This window comes from Python bivittatus, unplaced genomic scaffold (assembly GCF_059951505.1).
Source record: "Python bivittatus isolate LINGU-HERP-01145 unplaced genomic scaffold, Pbiv_v1 ctg000080_np1212, whole genome shotgun sequence".
Classification (NCBI taxonomy): Eukaryota; Metazoa; Chordata; class Lepidosauria; order Squamata; family Pythonidae; genus Python; species Python bivittatus.
The window spans coordinates 48,818,246-48,837,712 of record NW_028277035.1 but is presented as its reverse complement, the minus strand read 5'-3'; the positions used below and the strand labels follow the sequence as shown (position 1 = coordinate 48,837,712).

The 19,467-nt window shown below is 37.5% G+C and overlaps 1 protein-coding gene across 1 annotated transcript in view; it reads right to left on the bottom strand.

Moving 5' to 3' along the window:
• DOCK3 (dedicator of cytokinesis 3) overlaps positions 1-17,057 on the bottom strand; it is a 226,422-nt gene extending 209,365 nt beyond the window's left edge. Inside the window, exons 1-5 of the mRNA XM_088134686.1 lie at positions 17,045-17,057; positions 10,488-10,571; positions 7,754-7,794; positions 3,048-3,103; positions 158-254 (exon numbers count right to left, since the gene is read on the bottom strand). Coding sequence (XP_087990812.1) covers positions 158-254; positions 3,048-3,103; positions 7,754-7,794; positions 10,488-10,571; positions 17,045-17,057 — 291 coding nt within the window. The remainder of the gene's footprint in view (positions 1-157; positions 255-3,047; positions 3,104-7,753; positions 7,795-10,487; positions 10,572-17,044) is intronic.
• Positions 17,058-19,467: the final 2,410 nt, after the last annotated feature.

Sequence of the window (19,467 nt, the reverse complement as noted above, 5' to 3'; positions counted from 1 at the left end):
TCCTGGACCCATTCAGGATGGACTATTTCTGGACACTCAGGAACTAGTCTTTGAAATGTGTCAGATGGTTTCTAAATACCCTGCTTACCAGTACCATTCTTCAGTCATACTATATAACTATTATACCCCTGTGATCTACATGTTTTTGCTTACATACCACATATAATTGCTTCCAGAGGATAGCCCATTCCTGGAGAGTTGCTGTAACTTCAGTGATAACAGAATCTTCAAGTGGAACAACTGTTTCATATTGCCTGTAAAATGTATAAACACCAGTGAAAATGTTGTAGAAAGATGGACTATAGAACCATTTACTTCCATCTTCCCTTGAGACTGTGTCTTCATTTAAGTATAATAGAAATACCCAAACATATAACACTTTACTTCACACAGAGATATTTGTGTGCCATTTTATATGGAACAAATATGAGTGGAATGTGCCATTCTTGAATAATCTTCTCCCTTACATGTATAGTCTCATTGTACAAAATTCTAATTTATGACAATTTGAGTTTTAACTTTTTACTGTGATTGTGTAATGGGATGTGAGAATAACCTTGAGGAACAAGAGGAAGAGCTGCAACCAAGACAAGATAAACAAAATCTGAGTCCAAAGCAGAAATGTAATTTGAGAAATAGCTCAGACTTGACCCTCCCTAGTTCTCTTCTAGATAAAGGCAGGGAGGGGGGAGGTGCTTTCAGACTTGCAAGATTCTGTTACTGTAACCCTATAATAAAAGTAATATTAGCATTCATAACTTTGCTTTCCTAGTCTGGTCTACCTCAAAGTGCTGACAGATTGTGGATCACTGGAAGAGGTGTCTGGAGGCAGTTATTGCACAGAAAAGGATGAAGAAACATAGAAAAGGATGAAGAAAACTCAGACAAGGAAGAGTTACCATGGTGAGACAACTGAGAGTTCTTAATTGCTTTTGAAATGATTGCATTCCTTCTGAAAATATATTTATAATTTGGCGGTCCCTCTGGGTTTGGCACTATCTGTGGAAGCACAGGCAATAGCAGCAGTTTTTTGGGGGGGGTTTAGCTATGGCTCTGTCCAGATACAACACATCTTGCTAAGACAAAACCTTTTTGAGCCCATTCTCATTGAACTATCTCCCTCAGGTATATGTTTTTCTCTAACTTAAGAGTCAAGCTTTTTACATCCTCTTGCTAATCATTTAAGAATGCACTGGGGAACTAGCTACCCATTTTCCTGATAATGAAGAATATTCTGTGCATGTATTATTTTGTAAAACTCCATCCTCTTTCTGAGGCTTTGAAAAGCCCATTAGATCTTCTAACTGTCCATTCTGGATGACTGAGCAATGTTTCCTGGTGAGTAAGCAGAGGCTGCAGCAGGCACTATAGGAGGAATATATGGTAGACAGTTAAAGGTGAACTCTGCCGCCTAAATGGTGGATTCTACGATATAATTTATCTGGTGGTGTACAGTATATATTTAGTATATGCATTAAAAAAGAATAATGTAAAGATAAAAGATACTGTGCAGCACTCTCAAAAATGCTATAGCTCTTTATTAAGAAACTGTCCACTGAGCCTTAAACAGTGGAAGGGGGGTGATATATATTAGCTGAACAGTTTCAAATTTGATGAACAAGAGAAAAGGGAAGCAGTATCTTACCATTGCCTAGATCAGAAATGAGAGTTTATACCAATATGTAAACATGTATGATTTAAAATTAAGAACCTACATATAATTCTCTTTCAGAATCCTCCCTTGCAGGGCCAAGCAAGCTAGGCAATTGCTAGGCAAATGGAAAAAAACAGCAACAGGCTGGGAACAGAAGATAGATGAAAAGGCTGACAAAACAATCTCTGTAAGTTGGGTTGTAAAGTAACCATTATAGTGCCCCCCTATGCACTTTGCTTTTAATTAGAATTTCTAAATTAGATTTATTGCAAGCTGGCATTACACAATAAATTCATATGCAAATTCACATGGGGAAAAACTGGTAAACTATTTCATGATGGAATATCTAGTTTTAGCAAAAAAAATTCCTTTTAAAAATGTTAGATCATTTGGCTATTCTAGCTTCCTTACTTAATAAGATTATGGGTACAAGCATCAACTACACCACTTATTTCACTAACCTATGGGCTACAATGCTGCATGCAAATCTATCTTACAAGAGACAGTTACAATTTTTGTCCATTTCTTCAAAATCAAATCAATTTTATTACTGTGATCAAAGATCAGCATATTAAAAATCCAATATGTGGTTGAAGAACTTCATAACAACAATAAATATCTGGTGGCCAGTTTGTTTCCAGGTCCAATTTTAAATGTTAATAGTCACCTTTAAACCCTATGTGTATTTCAATTAGTTATATGAAGACACCTATCCAATGTAAAATCCATCAAAGATACTGTTCACTTCCCTGCTAAAATACCTTAGGTTGGTAAGGTCAAGAGTCAGGCTCTTTTCTGAAGTGGGCGCAACCTTGTATCTTACACAGGATGAATGTGTGGTTCCCTCTCTGACTGTTTGCAAATGGGTTGAAAGTACTAGCCTATTCCAATCTGCTTTGCAATCCACGAATGCCCAGTTTTGTTGAATAACTGTGTTGTTCCTTATTTGTTGCTGTTTTTTTAAGACATTGCTGCTATCATCATCATCATTCCACATTTCTATTTTAAATAGCCATATATTATTCTACAATGTTGTTTACAAAGTGGTACACATAAAAAAAACAAATAGAAATGAATACACTCCTTAGTAATAACAAATATATTATTAGCCCTTCTTCTAGTGCCTTCAGTATTTGGAGTCAGTGTAGTATGGTGGTTGAGATGTTGGACTTTGACCAGGAAGATGCAGATTCAGGAACACATGTGTCTAGTCTCTCTCTCTCTCTCTCCACATGTAGTTTTATGGAGTAACATTAGCGTTTTGGCTTTAGACAACTGTATTAAAAGTTACATGTAAAAGCAGTTTAAATGAAGAATACATTTAATAACGCTAATGGATACCTACCTATTTGTCAGATATATCAATTTCTTGATAATTGAAGTGCATACTCACCCTCTGTTACTGACAAGTGCCCTTTTCAAGTGAATGTAATTTGCAGGAAAGATCCCCTGCAAGAAAAATACATTATATTTATTTTAACAAGAAGTATTGAGTGAAAGCTTCAATTGACCAAAGCTGTGATGGGCAGCAGAAATCGGTATTTATTGGCCCATTTGGTGAAACCAGATTTAGAATTCCTTTTCTTTCTTTCTTTTTTAATCTACTGCCTCTAAGTTTGGGGGGCTCATTACTACTTGCTGTTTTTCTGTATTTGGCATTATGTTGTTTACCCCACAATGAAGTGTGATGGGTTTGTAAGTTTTTTATAAATGTAGTTTAACAACCCTACTTAAGTAAATTGGTAAATGCTAACAGATTGGAAGTTCTGAAATCAATATGTTTAGTTTTGCTAAAATCTGCAATTGTTAATTACTTTCATAAAATAATATCATTTGACACAAACCATAATCTTATAAAATAAATCAAATAATATAAAAGGTGTATAGAACGTTTTTATTCTTCCACAAATTTTATTCACATCAAAATGTTCCAAGCAGCCAGCCCAATAATTTTTCTTTAGTAAAATTAATTTTAAAAATTAAAACTGGAAATTAAATAGTTTACATTGTGAACTATTGTTACAGACTTTGCTGGGGAAGCATCAGCTTATTTTTTTATTTTTTTTATTTTTATTTTCAAACTTGTATGCTGCCCATCTCCCCCAACGGGTGACTCTGGGCGGTTCACAATAATAAAAAAAAAGAACTAAAAGAAAAGAATATATTATATATTACTAGAAATAAAAAATGGTTAATAATTCTGGTCTTATTTAGCAATTGCTTATTATAAACATATATAGTCTTACAGTATTCAGAAAGAGTGATATGTGTGTGATAAGAACTTCCATACATTGTGTCTTTCTTATATGTAAATTGCAGTAATTAAAAATCCAGTATTATGCTATTTTTGCAAATCAGGCAGGGGGCGCGGGGGTTCTGTGCGGGTCAGGGAGGGTCCACAGGGATGTCCGAGTGGCTGGCGGGGCCTGAGTGTAGAGGGGCTGGGGGAGGGTGAGCAAGTGAGGGAGACACCCCAGCAACTCACGACTTTCTCTCCTGGGGAAACCTGCAGGGAAGATTGCAAATGGCGAGCATGTGATCGTGGGGCACTTGGCAACTGGTCATAAGTTCGAACAGGCTGCCAAGCATCCAGATTACAATCATGTAACCGCGGGGATGCTGGGATGGCTGGAACTCCGAGGACCAGTCATAACCACCATTCATTCAGCACCATCATAACTTGGAATGGTCACTGCGCAAATGGTCGTAGGTCGAGGACCACCTGTATGTGAAAGCCATGATCAGAGATCAATGTCCATGGGCCCATCAGATAATGACCATGGCATATCAGTGTTTTCCACTTCAAATGTAACAGGAGTAAATGGTAAAGATTATGAATTTATGAATAAAATGAATGAAAAAAATGTGTCTGAAACTATGAAAAAAGGGAAGAATAAAAGTGTCTGATTTTGAGGCATGATGTTGATAAATATATGCAAGGAAATGAATAAGTACATTTAATTATGAATGAAAGGGCTAAAATGTATATCAGAAAGTATAAGGGGGTGTAATCTAGGCTGTTATGATTGTGTATGAAATCAAGAATCCATAGGTTGGTGATTGTTGCATGCTACAGTCCAGTGAATGGTGATAATGGAAGAACCAAATATAGATTTTGGGAAAAATTGTGCAATATTCTAAATGAACTTCCGGGGAGGGGGGTATTATTCTGCTAGGTGACATGAATGAATAAATGGGAACAAGATGAGAGTAAATAAAAAAGTGACTGGGCCATTTGGAAGCTCAAGCATGATTGGTGTCTGAGAAGTATCTTTTCAGAAAAACATCTGTGTTGCAAGTTCTTTTTTCTAACCACCAATAAACAAATTGACCCAGACTTAATAGACACAAAGCAGTGGAAATTGTCTGAGTTTTTGTATTTCCCTTCAGTGGCTGGAGGGAGACTTATTTTGCAAAAAGAAAGCTTACAAACAAAAGAAAGGAGGTTGAAGACTAGTGTAGAAATGAATCTAAATAATAAAACTACAGTGGAACCTCAAGTTACGAATTTAATCCGTTCCGTGACTCTGGTTGCAACTCGAATTGGTTGCAACACGAGACAAATTTTCCCATAAGGTTCAATGTAATTACCGTTAATCCGTTCTGGCGTCCGTAGACCACACGGCAGGGCAGAAAAACGGCCGCGGACCACGTGGAACGGGCGGAAAAACGGCCACGGACCACGTGGAACAGGCGGAAAATGGCCGCGGACCACGTGGCACGGGCAGAAAAATGGCCGCGGACCACGCGGAACGGACGGAAAATGGCCGCGGACCACGTGGCATGGGTGGAAAAATGGCCGCGGACCACGCGGAATGGGCGGAAAATGGCCGTGGATCCGGTTCGTAAGTTGAGGCGAGTTCGCAAGTCGAGGTAAATTTTTGGGGCCGGAGCTGGTCGTATCTCGAAAAATTCGTAAGGAGGGGCGTTCGTAACTAGAGGTACCACTGTAGTTTCTACTTTAACCATCTATTTTCTATAAGCTCTTTATCTACACTATAATCTTTAAAGTCCAATGTCACTACATTCTCATATCTTTCTATTCTATACCTCTAATATCTTTGTTTATTGCTGACTTCTATATTTCTGTTGTCTTAATCCCTATATAGGTAGTCCTTGACTTACGACCATTCATTTAATGACTGTTCAAAGTTACAATGGCACTGAAAAAATGACTTGCAACTGGTCCTCACACTTACAACCGTCATGGCATCCCCGCAGTTATGTGATCAAAATTTGGGCACTTGGCAATCGGCATGTATTTATGATGGTTCCAGCATCCTGGGGTCACATGATTGCCATTTGTGACCTTCCCCAGGGGCTTCCAACAAGCAAAGTCAATGGGGGTATCTAGATTCGGTTAACGACCACAGTGATTTGCTTAACACCTGTGACAAAAAAGGTTGTAAAATTGGGTGTGACTCACTTAATGACTGCACCACTTAACAATGGAAGTTCCAGTCTCATTGTGGTTGTAAGTCGAGGACTACCTGTACATCTCTATTGTTATTCTCTATAGAGCTAGCTGGGCTTCTTGAATCTTTACTCCATCTTAGGGAAACAGCTTGAAGAACTTTTACCTCACATCAGTCTGAGGGAAGGAAATAAATGCCTCTCTCTCCCCAGTTTTCTCAGCTGCTGCCTCTTTTCCTTTTGCCTCTTCTCACCAGAGCTGTCTATCTTTTAATTTGTCTCTGTACTTTGGCTCCTTGGCTTTCACTCTGTTTATAGCCCCTTCCTCATGAGACCTGTGGTAGCAGAGCTCCTAGGTAGCCATCCTGTTTTTCCTCCTTTCCTCCTTCACCTCAACATTGCTGCTTGATTGGCAGCTGGGTCACCCTGATGATGGGGGAGGAAGGAACTGAGCAGAAACTGCTCAGAAAGTCTATCCTTCCAAAGTTTGTCCTTCCATAGTCTGTTTCAAAGATACAGTTTAAGTATATGTCTATTCATACTAACACATGACAAAGGAATGCATATACAGCTAGGTCTCAATTAATGCAAATAATGAATCTCATGAAGTGGTCACATTATTCAAATCTCCACTAGTCATAATTATATGTAAAATATGGTAATTGGTTCCAGCCCAATGGAAATAGGCAATGAAACCCCCCCTTGGGCAGGGGGTTGGACTAGAAGTTCTCCAAGGTCCCTTCCAACCCTATGATTCTATGAAATGTAATAACAAGCCTCTTCTTTTTTGTGCTCATACTGTTTTCATATGAAGGAATCTTCCTTTTATCCATTTTGCTAAGGGAGCTTCTTAAAACGATTGAAACAAATCATGCAAACAGCAGGCAACAGCACATGCACATGCACCCATAAAGATAAACAAGTGTAGGCTGAAGGAGCAGCATCTCAAATGCTAGTTGCAGGGTTTTAACCTCACTTGACATTATCCCGGTAACCTCAACTGCCTGTGCACTATCCTCGCATTAACTGAATTTTGGTTTACATTGAACGTGACCTGGCATCATTGTACAATTGTACTAAATCCAATATCACACTATTCAAACTTGCATTAATCGTGACCTAGCTGTACATCTAAAGACATGAATTATTTGTTATCAATATCATTTATCATTAAAGACTGAGATAATTAGTAGCAGATACAAAGGTGATGGGAGGTTATAAATGAGGAACAGACCATTTTTTGGTAGTATCAAAGAACAAATCTTGGAAGAAAAATAGACATGGAAGAAAAGGAAAAAAATTAAAGAAACAAAAGGAAGCACAGAATAACTGGAGAAGAGAAAGTATGTCATCTTTGAAGAAATATTAGAAGGCACATTAATCTCCCAACAGAATTATTTGAAAATGAACAAAAATTATGTTTTTATATCGAAGATATTTTTAAAAGATCTACAAAAAGTATAGATTATTTCAATTTTCATGATTAATAACTGCCCTTTTATAAGAGTTTATTATTGTAACTGTACAGAGAGCTTAAGACAACACTAAATATTCTGCTGGATTTATCAACAACACATAAAACTGTTCCATTAGTTCAAGTCAACATTTAACAGTGTTTTTGTAAAATTATTTGAAAGGGTACATCAATCTCAATATTGTTTTTTTAAAAGCAGCATCTAAACTTACCTTTATGCTAGGTTTCTTTATTGAAATTCCTCTGAACCAACCTAAAATAAAATTAAATAAATTCAGTTAAAATGTATTCTTTATAAAATTCTTAAAAACATGTTAACAATTACAAATTTTGTTCTTTTCATTAATTGTGAGAGGTTCATATGATATTTTAGCAATATCTCTAATTAGAGGTCTGGGTTTTAGTTTTTTATTTTGACAAAGTGATCATCTAATGATTCTGCTATCTGAATAGTCATAATCCCCCAAATAAAAATGGGATTACTTGAAAATAGGAAACTTTCAGTTTACTACACTGAGTTACTGTCTCGATTTCTTCTTCTTTTTTAATGAAAACAGCTGTTAATTGGAACATTACCTGCCTATTATTTTATAGAATCAGAGTTGGAGGGCACCTCCTGCTCAGTGAAGGATCTGCTAAAACTTCTAACAGATGACATCCAGCCTCTGAAAACCTCCAGCAAAAAAGTGGAATACATGAAAGCCTGATCCACTGGCTAATAGTTTGTACTCTCAGGAAGTTTGTCCTGACATCTAGCCCAAACTTACTTATAGTTTTAGCCCATGGCTTTTGGTTTTGCCCTCTGCATTCTCTCTTCTGTGTAACAATCTTGCAGATATTTGAAGACTGTTATCATATTCCCCATAGCCATCTCTTTTGGAAACTAAACATACTCAGATCCTTTACCTGTTTCTGATAGGATTTAGTTTCCAGAACTTTCACCATCTTGACAGTCCTCCCTTGAACTTGCTCCAATTGTCACTTTCCTTATTGATCTGTGGTGCCCAGAAGTGAACACAGCATTCCAAATGGGGTTTGGCCAGGACAGAGTAGATTAAAAAAATTACTTCCCATGATCTGGACATTATACTATTATTAATGTACCACAAGATCATTTTGTCTTTTGTTTTTCTTATCCAGATTCAGAACTTAACATTTCTCCCTGTTAAATTCATTCTATTCATTTTGGGCCACAGCTCAAGCCTATCTAGATGTATTTTTATCTTCCACCTCTGTTTTAAAGTATTTGTTACCCTTCCAAGCTCTGTGTCATTTGCAAACTTGGTAAATGTTCCCCCAACTCCAAGTCATTGATAAAAATGTTTTGATTCTTTGAATACAGTGTTAGCTATTTATATTTATTTATTAAATTTCTATACAGTAGTTTCATATAAATTTTCCTCTTTCATGTTTCCAACTTTGGCATTCCAATCTCCAATCACAAGCAGCACATCTTATTTGCATGTTCTGTCAATTTCAAATTGATCATAAAGCTCATCAATCTCCTCTTCTTCTGCATCAATAGTTGGAGCACAAACTTGAATGACTGTCATATTAAAGGGTTGTCCAGAAAGTCTAACTGATATTATTTGGTCATTGATTGCACTGTAGCCAAGCACTGCTCTTGCTCAATCCTTCCTAACTATAAAAGCAATGCTGTTGCTTCCTCTCTTTGACTGAAAGTGTCCAATCCCAGTCCATCTCAATTCACTGATGCCTAAGCTGTCAATTTGTAGTAGTTTCATTTCCTCTTTCACTGTGCTGAGCTTTCCCATGTTCATACTTCTTACATTCCATGTCCTACTGTAATTCTGTCTTTGCATCTTCAGATTTTCTTTTCCTGTATGGCAACATCAGCAACTAGACATTCCAAAGGGTTTAATCTAGCCACGTCATAAATACCATTAATACCAAATCCTAATCTTGCAGCAGTTTGAAACTTATACTCTGACTTCACAGCAACAATTTTCTCTCAAGTACATTCCAAACTGATCTATGTGGTTGCTAAGAGTCAACACCAATTTGATGGCACATAATCACTTCATAGGATAAAAGCACAAGTGCTCAGTTATTACCTGGATTATTAAAGCTGCTTACCTGCAAAGAAAATAGTAGACTTTTGGATATTTGAGAGAGAAGGCCACTATTTTAATGTTCTTGGTTTGTCATATACAACATAGACACTTCACCCTTTACTTATAATCTAACATACAATTCTAACACTTTCATTATAGTGTTAGATATTGGCAACTTTATTTATTACAAATTTTACTGTAGTTAGAATATTTTCAAGAATGTTTTGAAATTACTCACTGGTATTAGATAATATGGACTATCTATTAGAGTGTAACTATTAACAAATCTAAATATATTTCTGGTTAACATGATAAAATCATCACTACATACTCTCATCATCCCAAAAATGAAGTTCCAATATTTCTGGACAGATGGTTAATAAATATGCTGACCCCTTTCTGACAGGATTACCAATAATGCTTCAGTCTTCCTTATAGAAAGTGGGTCAGATTAGATTTACTAAACATTTGAATAATCATGGTTCTCAAATGATTTATTGAAACATAGGTTTGCAAAATATGCAAAATATAGAATGCACTCCTTTTGGGGAATGGACAGACAGCTCCAGCATGGTTGGCTTCCCAAAGCCTGGTAGAAAACATTGAGCTTCAGTGATCGCAGAAATTCATTTCTCCTATCTTATCTTTCTCCTCTCTATAAGACAGAATATGGCAAGTGAATGGAAACAAGGGAATAGGGGCGTAAATTTTACACTCCAGTGTATTTAGTGTAGCATTTGCTATAATCATATACACACAAGATACAATTATGATTACAGACTATTATTACTATCTAAATAAAGAGAAAAGGCAAAGTAGGTGGATGTGGGCAGTTCATAAACCCCAGAAAAATATTTTCAGTATATCATACCTTCACATTTTTCCAAGATCTGGACAGTTTCTCCTAGTTCTAGAACCAAGCCTTGCTGCACATGTCCTTGGAAGCTGCATATAACTAGAGAAACATAATATGTTAAAAGATTAGATGTTGAAGAGTACATTGCTATTTGATTTCATAAAACAGAAACAACATTCCTATTAAAATGCTTTTCTAATAAGACATTAGTTGCGTATAGAGTATTCCTCTTTAGAACAATTCATACATTAACATAAAATCAGAAACATTATTAGTTTAAGACAAACAAAACTCAAAGAATCAGTAATTTAATCTAACTTTATAAACTAATTTATAGAAAGCAAAGAATAATTAAATTAGTAGGAGGCATCTTTGCACTTGGATTCAATTTAGCACTATTCGGAAAAAGTAAACAAATATGCTTGGATTGTAGGAGAACAATATTCAGAGAAATTCAATTTTTAGCTATTCTAGAATTCAATACATTTTGTATAGTCAAAGTCTGAAATTTTTAACTATTTCATTTTTAATACAATTTTAGTAATCAAATAAAAATGAATAACTACATTTTCTGCTTTATTTCCATTAAATTTCACATCATATCATGTTTTAACCCAGTTCAGTTCCTTAAACTATAGTCCATAATAATAATAATTTATTAAATTTATGTGTTTTTAAACTGTTTGATGTATTATATGTTACATTATACTTTTATCCTTTGCTTTTATTTTGAAAATCTGTCAGAAACTTGTGATTTCGTATTTTACTGCCATATATCTATGACACAGTTTCCAGAGCTCAGAAAAAAGGTTCAAAATAAAAATTTGGCAGACACTTGTATCCAGTAGGCTCTAGGTTACTCATCCTCATCCTGTAGCATAGCTCCTTTATTTGCAAGTAGCGTGTTTCATCAAACTGGGACAAATTGGGTTAGTTTAAACTTTGGTTTGTTCAAACGCGCCAAGATCAATTTGTGTTTATGTTACTGGACGACAATATAAAAATGCTATTATGATCTACAACTTATAGTTATGTTGTAGGAAGAAAATGTACACATGTATACCAAAGATCACCTCCATAATAATAAAATTTATTTATTACAATTGGTATAAACAGATACCCAACATCTAGATCTCAGCTCCCAATCTCTCTTCTCAACTCCAAATCTCCTTTCTGAACAGATCCATTTCCGCAGCCTTTCTAAAATTTAGGAGCAAAGGTGCTGTCCAGATCTCTGATAGCTGTTCCTAAGGGTGGGTACTGCTACTAAGAAGCACTCATTTCTGATTTTCTGCCAGGTCTCCTCAGTATTCCAATCCCTAGTTTCCATTTCATTTTACACGGAAATAGATGGTCTAAACAGCTACAATCCCAGCCTAACATTATCATATGCAGATCTACCTGAAAATATCTTGAAAATATCTACCTATTTACCTAGGAGTAAGAGCCGATGACCTTAATGGGACTTACTTCAGAGCAAGTACATACAGTATAGATTTATCATTACTGAGCTCAAACTTCCATAGTCTTTTTCTATATGAGTGTCTGCGTGCACTTCTAAGAATGTGTGTGAGAGAATGGTTTGTGTATCAGAGAATAATTTGTAGTACATAGGTAGATTAGGGAATCAATTATTTTTACAAATGCAATGACTCACTTTATAGACAATTTTAATCACCTTATTAATTCAGTTAACAGTAATTTAAGTTTTTATCTTGGCCATGACTTTTGTTCTGAGTGTGGTCTATGGCCAACACACATACTCACAGACATATATGCACAAATTAGAACTGATAATGAAGATATTAAAGTGATAGATCACTTCTGCCTTTTAGGATCAACCTTCAACAGTAAAGGTACAAGTAGTCAAGAAATACACCACAAACTAGCACTTGGTAAAGCAGTCATGAAGACCTTGGAAAAGATATTCAGATGCCATGATGTGTCTATACCTACAAAGATCAGTACTACATAGTGCAAGCAGTGGTATTCCCTGCAACACTCTATGGAAGTGAAAGTTAGACTTTGAAGAAACAGGATAGGAAGAGTATTGATGCTTTTGAACTTTGGTGTTGGAAAAGACTCTGAGAATGCCATGGACAGCCAAGAAAACAAACAAATGGATCATTGAACAAATCAACTCAAGGTTCTCACTAGAAGCACAAATAACTAAGCTCAAATTATCCTACTTCAGACATATTATGTGAAGATCTAGCTCTCTAGAAAGGCTCTAATGCTAGGAAAGGTAGAAGAAAAGAGAAGATAATGACCAGCAGCAAGGTGGATGGATTCTGTTACAGTGATGGATACACCATTAAAAGACCTGATGTGTCTTTACCTACAAAGATCATGTTAGGTACAGATCATCATGGAGAAAATCTATCTATGTGGTTGCTAAGAGTGATTTGATGGCACATAATCAATCAATCAATTAATATGCACACATAAATTGTTATATGCATAAATCTGTTGGAGGAAAAAAATCTCCAGGATTGATTTCAATGGGAGTTGTCAGTCCAATTTGGCAAGATTGGGAAAATGGGCAGTGCTGAGGATTTTTGTTTATTACCATTTTTAATCCTAGCCTTGCTTTTGAGACAGGGTGGGATCATCTTAAATTCAGAGTCAGCTTCATTTGGGTAAATTCTGTATCCTGTTAATGTTTATTTAAATATTATGTTTAAAAATATGTTTTGATAGATTTATTAGTGTATTTTATTTAACCTATATTGATTTGTTTATTGTTCTAACTTATAAATGAACTGATGATAACTTTATAGAGTAAGATTTTTGTTCAAATGCTCATACCTCTACAGAAATTACTGTTACATATTTAAAGTATTTTTAACCTTCATGAATAGCATCATTTTAGAAATATGGAGTCACTATCTTTCATCATCAGTCATCCTGCACCTCAGCCAGTTACACTTTTATCTGAAACAGTCAGAAGCTATAGGTTATGTGATAGTTATAGTTGACTGGGGTTGCAAGATACATAGAACCATAAATTAGCCAACCATGTTTAGCATGGCAATACTCAGCCTCTTCTTGTTAGTAATAGTGTCTCAAAACAATTGGGTTAATTGGAAAAAATTTCCTAACACTGACAGCATATGATTTTGTGGAACCATTTATAAAGAGAGGTGGTAAGATCCACTTCACTAGTTGTGTTCAAGCAGAGGCTGGACAGCAATTCATCAGGGATTCTTTAATTTGCTTTCCTGCTCTGAGCAAAGGGTTTGACTTGATGGTCTAAATGACCTCTTTCTAGCATGGCCCTATGATTCTACAGTTAAATCAACCATGGTAAGCATATTAGGTAAATATAGACAGTTATATTATGCATTCTTATCTATTGTGCCAAAAAATCTTTAATTATCAGGTTGTCATCTACTTTCAGTGGATGGCTATTCTGTCCTTTAAGTGTGCATACAACTTCTAATGAAGTGTTTGGAGCTAGGGCCATAAGATTATTGGTAGAAAGAAGAAGAACAAAGAACTATTCTTTAAAGAATCTTAGATAAAAAGGGAACAGAAGTGACACTGGGGGGAAATTAGAACAGACTGACGAAGGCTCTTTAAATTAAGAGTACACTGGGGCATGTTTCAAAGACTCAGGAGAAAGGCCAATGGAAAGAGAATAGTTTACTAACAAAAGCCAAGAAAGAAGAGGACTAACTGGTAATATAAGGAGCCTCAGAGATCACTCTGGCTACCACTTCTTCTAAAACTGAAGAGAAGGCACATTTCAATGGATTCAATTTTATCTACAGATAGTCTTCAGTTAACGACCACTTGTTCAGTGACCGTTCAAAATTATGGCGCTGAAGGAGTAGTACTTATGACCAGTCCTCAAAGTTCTGGCTGTCCCAGCACCCCTGTGGTCACGTGATTGCGATCTGGATGCTTGGCAACTGGCCCGCACTTATGACAGTTGCAGCATCCCGCAGTCACATGACCACTATTTGGAAACTTCCCTGCCAGTTCCCCACAAGCAGTCAATCGGGAAGCCAGCAGGGAAGGCTGCAAGATGCTCCTGTAAGTCGCTCACACTCCTGCAGCTTTTTCTCCTGAGGAGATCAGGTACTCCCGCAGCACACGTCTGCTCGCAGCACCTCCCTACCCAAAGAGGCCCCTGCACACCCTTCCCCACTTGGCAGCAGCCACCCCGGCCCAACCACACTCGCACAGCACCATGGCGGCCTCCTGTGCACCCCATCTGGCAGCAGCCACAACCCTCCCACCACAGCAGCCCTCCATACACCCTCCCCCACCTGGCAGCAGCCATTCACTGCACTTGAGCCACAGAAGCCACATACCTGGTGACTGGACTGCTTGCAAGCCACCTAGGACTTGCGACTTCCTGCTGGCTTCCCCACTGTCTTTGCTTGTTGGAAGCTGGTAGGAAGTTGCAAGGAGGTCCTCGCTTAATGACAGCAACGGGGACTGCCAGGATTGCCATCACTAAGCGATGTGGTCACATGACATCACATTTTACAATCATATCACTTAGTGATGGAGATTCTAATCCCAATTACCATTAAGCGAGGACTATCTGTACCTCCCAGAACATTTTCAGTTCCATGGAAGGGCTCCATTTCTCAATCTTTTCCACTATTAGTATGGATTCTTTGAGGTTCAATGTTGGGTCCCTTATTATTTTCTTTATATACTCATCCACTTGGTTTTTTGATTTTGTATTCCAAATTCAACTACCACATATGTGCTGACAACTTTCATATTTATTCATCAAAGCCAATTTACCACCTCTGGATGATACGATACAGGGATTTGTTTCCAACTGCCTAAGCAGAATTTCAGACCGTATACGCTCCCATTACTTAAATAGACATGAATTAGTCAGAGATTATTGTGTTCCACCCTCCCCTTCCTGTTTCTTATTTTGAATTTCAAGGCTACTCCAACAGCAAAGAACCTACATTCCAAATCAATTATAGACAGTCTTTTAGAAAAAGATGATTAAAGTCTACTCTTTCCACTTATTGAATGTTCTCGGAAGCCACTGGTTCCTCACTAATGAGATGGTCAAACTCTTGGCTCATGTTCTGGTTGGATTATTGTAGCAGCCTGTTGGCAAGGTTACCCAAGACCTCCCTCCATCCTTTGATTTTTATTCAGAATGCAGCTATTTGTACTATTCTGGATATTCCTTATTTTGCTACTATAACTTTTTACTGCAAATCATTATACTGGTTGAGAATTCAAGAAATATACTATAGTAGTACAATTTGATTATATTGACACATTGTTATATTAGCACACCCAGTTATCTGAAAGACCTTTTGATGGTTTATGACCCTGCGTGCTTGTTCCAATTATTAGGTCTAGGTCGTTTGGTTCTATCATATATTAGAATAACTATTTTACAGTTAAAAACTTTTTATCATCTGGCTTCAGTTCTATGGAATAGATTGCAATGAGATCGGTTAAAATTTTAAAAAGCACCAAAATGCTTCTTTTTCATTGTCTCCTATAAAGTTCATTTGAAATAAATAGATTCTTGCCTGTCATTTTATATGTACACAGATTATTATTACATGTAGTGGACTTTGTAGTTTAAAGGCTTCTTATTTTATGTTCTGATATTTTGATTAATTATGTGTTATTGTTTCAACTGTTATTTTATTCTATTCATGTACTGAGCTTAGCTATAAGTGCATAATAAAAGAATAACAACTACTACTGCTACTACTACTACTACATATTGACTCCATATCAATATCTATGACTTTTATCTAGAACCACAACATAAAGTGCTACTGTCTTTTCTTCTTACAAGCCCCTCATCAAGTTATAGTTTATTCATGGAAGAATGAAGCAGGATATTCAACTAATCAGTGATATAACAGGGTATGAAATTTAGCCTTAGCTGAACATTTATCAATCAAAGAAGGTTAAATAGAAATATTTATTACAAAGACACTTTTTCCTTAATATGATTTAAATTTTTGGTTCACATTAAAAGTGGAGCTGAGAATATCTAATCTCCTATAAGGCATGGTAATCTAGGGGTCAATTTGTTGATCAATGAACAAGGGAGATATTGGTAAGGGTTTTTTTTTTTAATGTATTTAGTTTAGGTATGCCATCACTAGCTATGTTATTTTACAATATAATTCTTTGTATTTTAGTTCTTGTGAATGTGTTTTTTAAAAAATAAATATCAATCAACTTGTGACACAACTGCACTTTGAATACTATGTGTAGTTCTGATAACCACCCAAAGTGGTATTGCCTGAATGAAAAGAAGGGAAGGGAAAGCCCTGTTTTTGTTTTAAAGAAAAGAAAAAAGCCCTGAAAAAAGCTTATGCAGGAGGTATTCAGCTCCCTCAAAGACAAGGATAAACATAGCTGTATCTTTGTTGTACAAAGTATTCTAGGAAGCAGTAGCTATGTAAGATAGTTGAGTCTTTGAGCTGGCAAGAACGTAGTTCAGAATTTATACCTAATCAGATTTCAAACCCTTTGCATTTACTTGCTGTATTCTTGCGCTTGCTGTACTTGTTGTACACTTGCTGTACCCCTCAGCAGAGATTTGGATTTCCTCTTACCTCTTGCCCTCATAGTAACTGTTGATGATGGATACTTGTTTAATTCTTTGCGTTCCTACTCTCCCACTCATGTACAATTATGTTGTGGTTCTAGATTCCATTACATTGGAATCTTCTAGCCACAAACTGAGAACTTACAAACAGCACTCATAGGTATGGCCTTCTCAGCTAAAAAACACCTTCCCCTAGTTTAAATAGTAAAAGGTACATTGTTATTTATTTCACTTTATATATTGTCAGTTACTAAGATATTGTATGTTAAAAGCCATTTTTAACTTAATTTTATTTTTATCTTGCTTATATGCTGATGAAGGCTCTGGATAATTAACAACGTCAACATATAAAATAGTGATCCCAAGCTCCCAAATACATATAAAAATAAAAAGATGAAAATCATAAAATACAAATGACATGTGCTTACAATCAACTTAATGGCATATAATCAACTGATCAATCAATTAAATATATCTTGAATTTTCCCCAGTACTGCTGATTGGTTGGTACCGTTTTGTCTCCATAAAGTACAGCATTCAAGTTTACGATTACAGGCAGTCCTCTGGTTACGACGGCAATTAGGATCAGAATTTCTGTTGCTAAGTGATACAGTCATAAAGTGCAATGTCACATGACTGCATTACTTAGCGACAGCAATCCCAGCAGTCCCCGTTGCTATTGTTAAGCAAGGACTGCGCAGGTTGTTAAGCAAGGACCTCACATGACTGCAACATGGGAAGAGGCGCTGAAATTGTGTCCCAAGCAAGCAGACTGGAGGGCAAGAGCTACAGACAGGTGCCATGAGCGGGTGCTACAGAGTGCAGATGGACAGGTGCCACAGGCCAGCGCTACAGAGTACAGGTGAGCAGGCACCATGGAGCACGAGATCCCCATTCTGCCCAGGAGTTTCTTTGGAGAAAAAGTGGCAGAAGCAGGGAACAACTTGCGGGAGCAACTTGCAACCTCCTTCTGGCTTCCCCATTGACTTTCTTTGTGGAAGCTGGCAGGGAAGCTCATAAATGGAGATCACATGGCCATGAGATGCTGCAACCTTCATAATTGCGAACCGGTTGCCAAGCACCCAAATTGTGATCACATGACTGCAGGGACACTGTCACAGCCACTACTTCAAGGAGTAGTCGTAAGTCCCCCTCATTCCAAGCCATCGTTAACTTTGAATGGTGATTGCATGAGTGATCGTAACCCAAGGACTATCTGTATTTTTCTTCATACTGTCCCATTTTCAATGCCCCCATCTGACCTTCCCTGTCTTCTTTGCCTTGCCTCCCCTCCACCGGGCTCGCTGCTATCAGCCAGCCTCAAGTCCCATGGCACTGGGCTCTCTCTCAGCACTGGGCTCGCCTCCACCCCTCACCACCGCCTCGCCGGTCACCAGGCTCCTGGCAGGCCTGCCCTGCTTCAGCAGTCTCAGCCTGCCACCAGCTGAGGATCATGCAGGTATGCTCGCTGCTGCTGCCTCACCAGCCACCGGGCTCCTGGAGGACCTGCCTACTTCAGCAGTTTTAGTTCACTGCCAGCCAGGAGGGTTCTGAATGACCCCCAGTCAGCCGGGGAGTGGCAGTAAGAGGCAGAGATATGATTCTCTGCCATGTACATTTTCAGAGTTTAATTACCTCTATCCTTCCCTCTTGGTAGAGATATAAAAGGTAGAAGCCAAGAGTTGGGGAAAAATTTGGAGCTTCTATATCCCAAACAGCCTTCAGGTTTTAGAAGTACCAAGAAGCTAGAGTGTCCAGGAACCTTGAAATAAAGGACCATTTGCTTCAGGAAGTCTTCTATTTCTGTAGAACTACAGGTAGTCCTCACTTAACAACTGTTGTTTAATGACAGTCCAAAGTTACAATGGCCTCAGAAAAAGTGCTTTACAAACCTGTACTTGCACTTACAGCAGTCACAAACTGTCGCACCAATTTGGGCACTTGGCAACTGGCTCACATTTTTGATCGGTTGCAGCATCCTGCAGTCACATGATCATGATTCGCAACTTTTTTGTTGATTTCTGACAAAAAATGTCCATTTGGGAAGCTGGATTTGCTTAATAACCATGCAATTTGATTTGCTTAACGACCGCAGTGATTTGCTTTATGATTGTCGTAAAAATGGCCCAGTTGTAAAAACTGGTCCGGTCATGTGATGACTCACTTAACTACCACATTGCTTAGCAACCACAATTGGGACCAGCAGCTGTCATTAAATAAAGCAGTTACTAAGTGGGAAATTGCATGACTAAGACTGTACTTTCCTTTTCCCCACTACCCCGCTCTTTGGAATGCTCAACCTGGCACTGGGATAGCCAGCTCGCCTGCCTGTAACTGACAAGACTAATCAGTTTCACACCTCTGGCTTTTGTTTACCTCCAATTTACTTCATCTTCCCCTTTTCCCCACTTCCCCACCCTTTGGAATGCT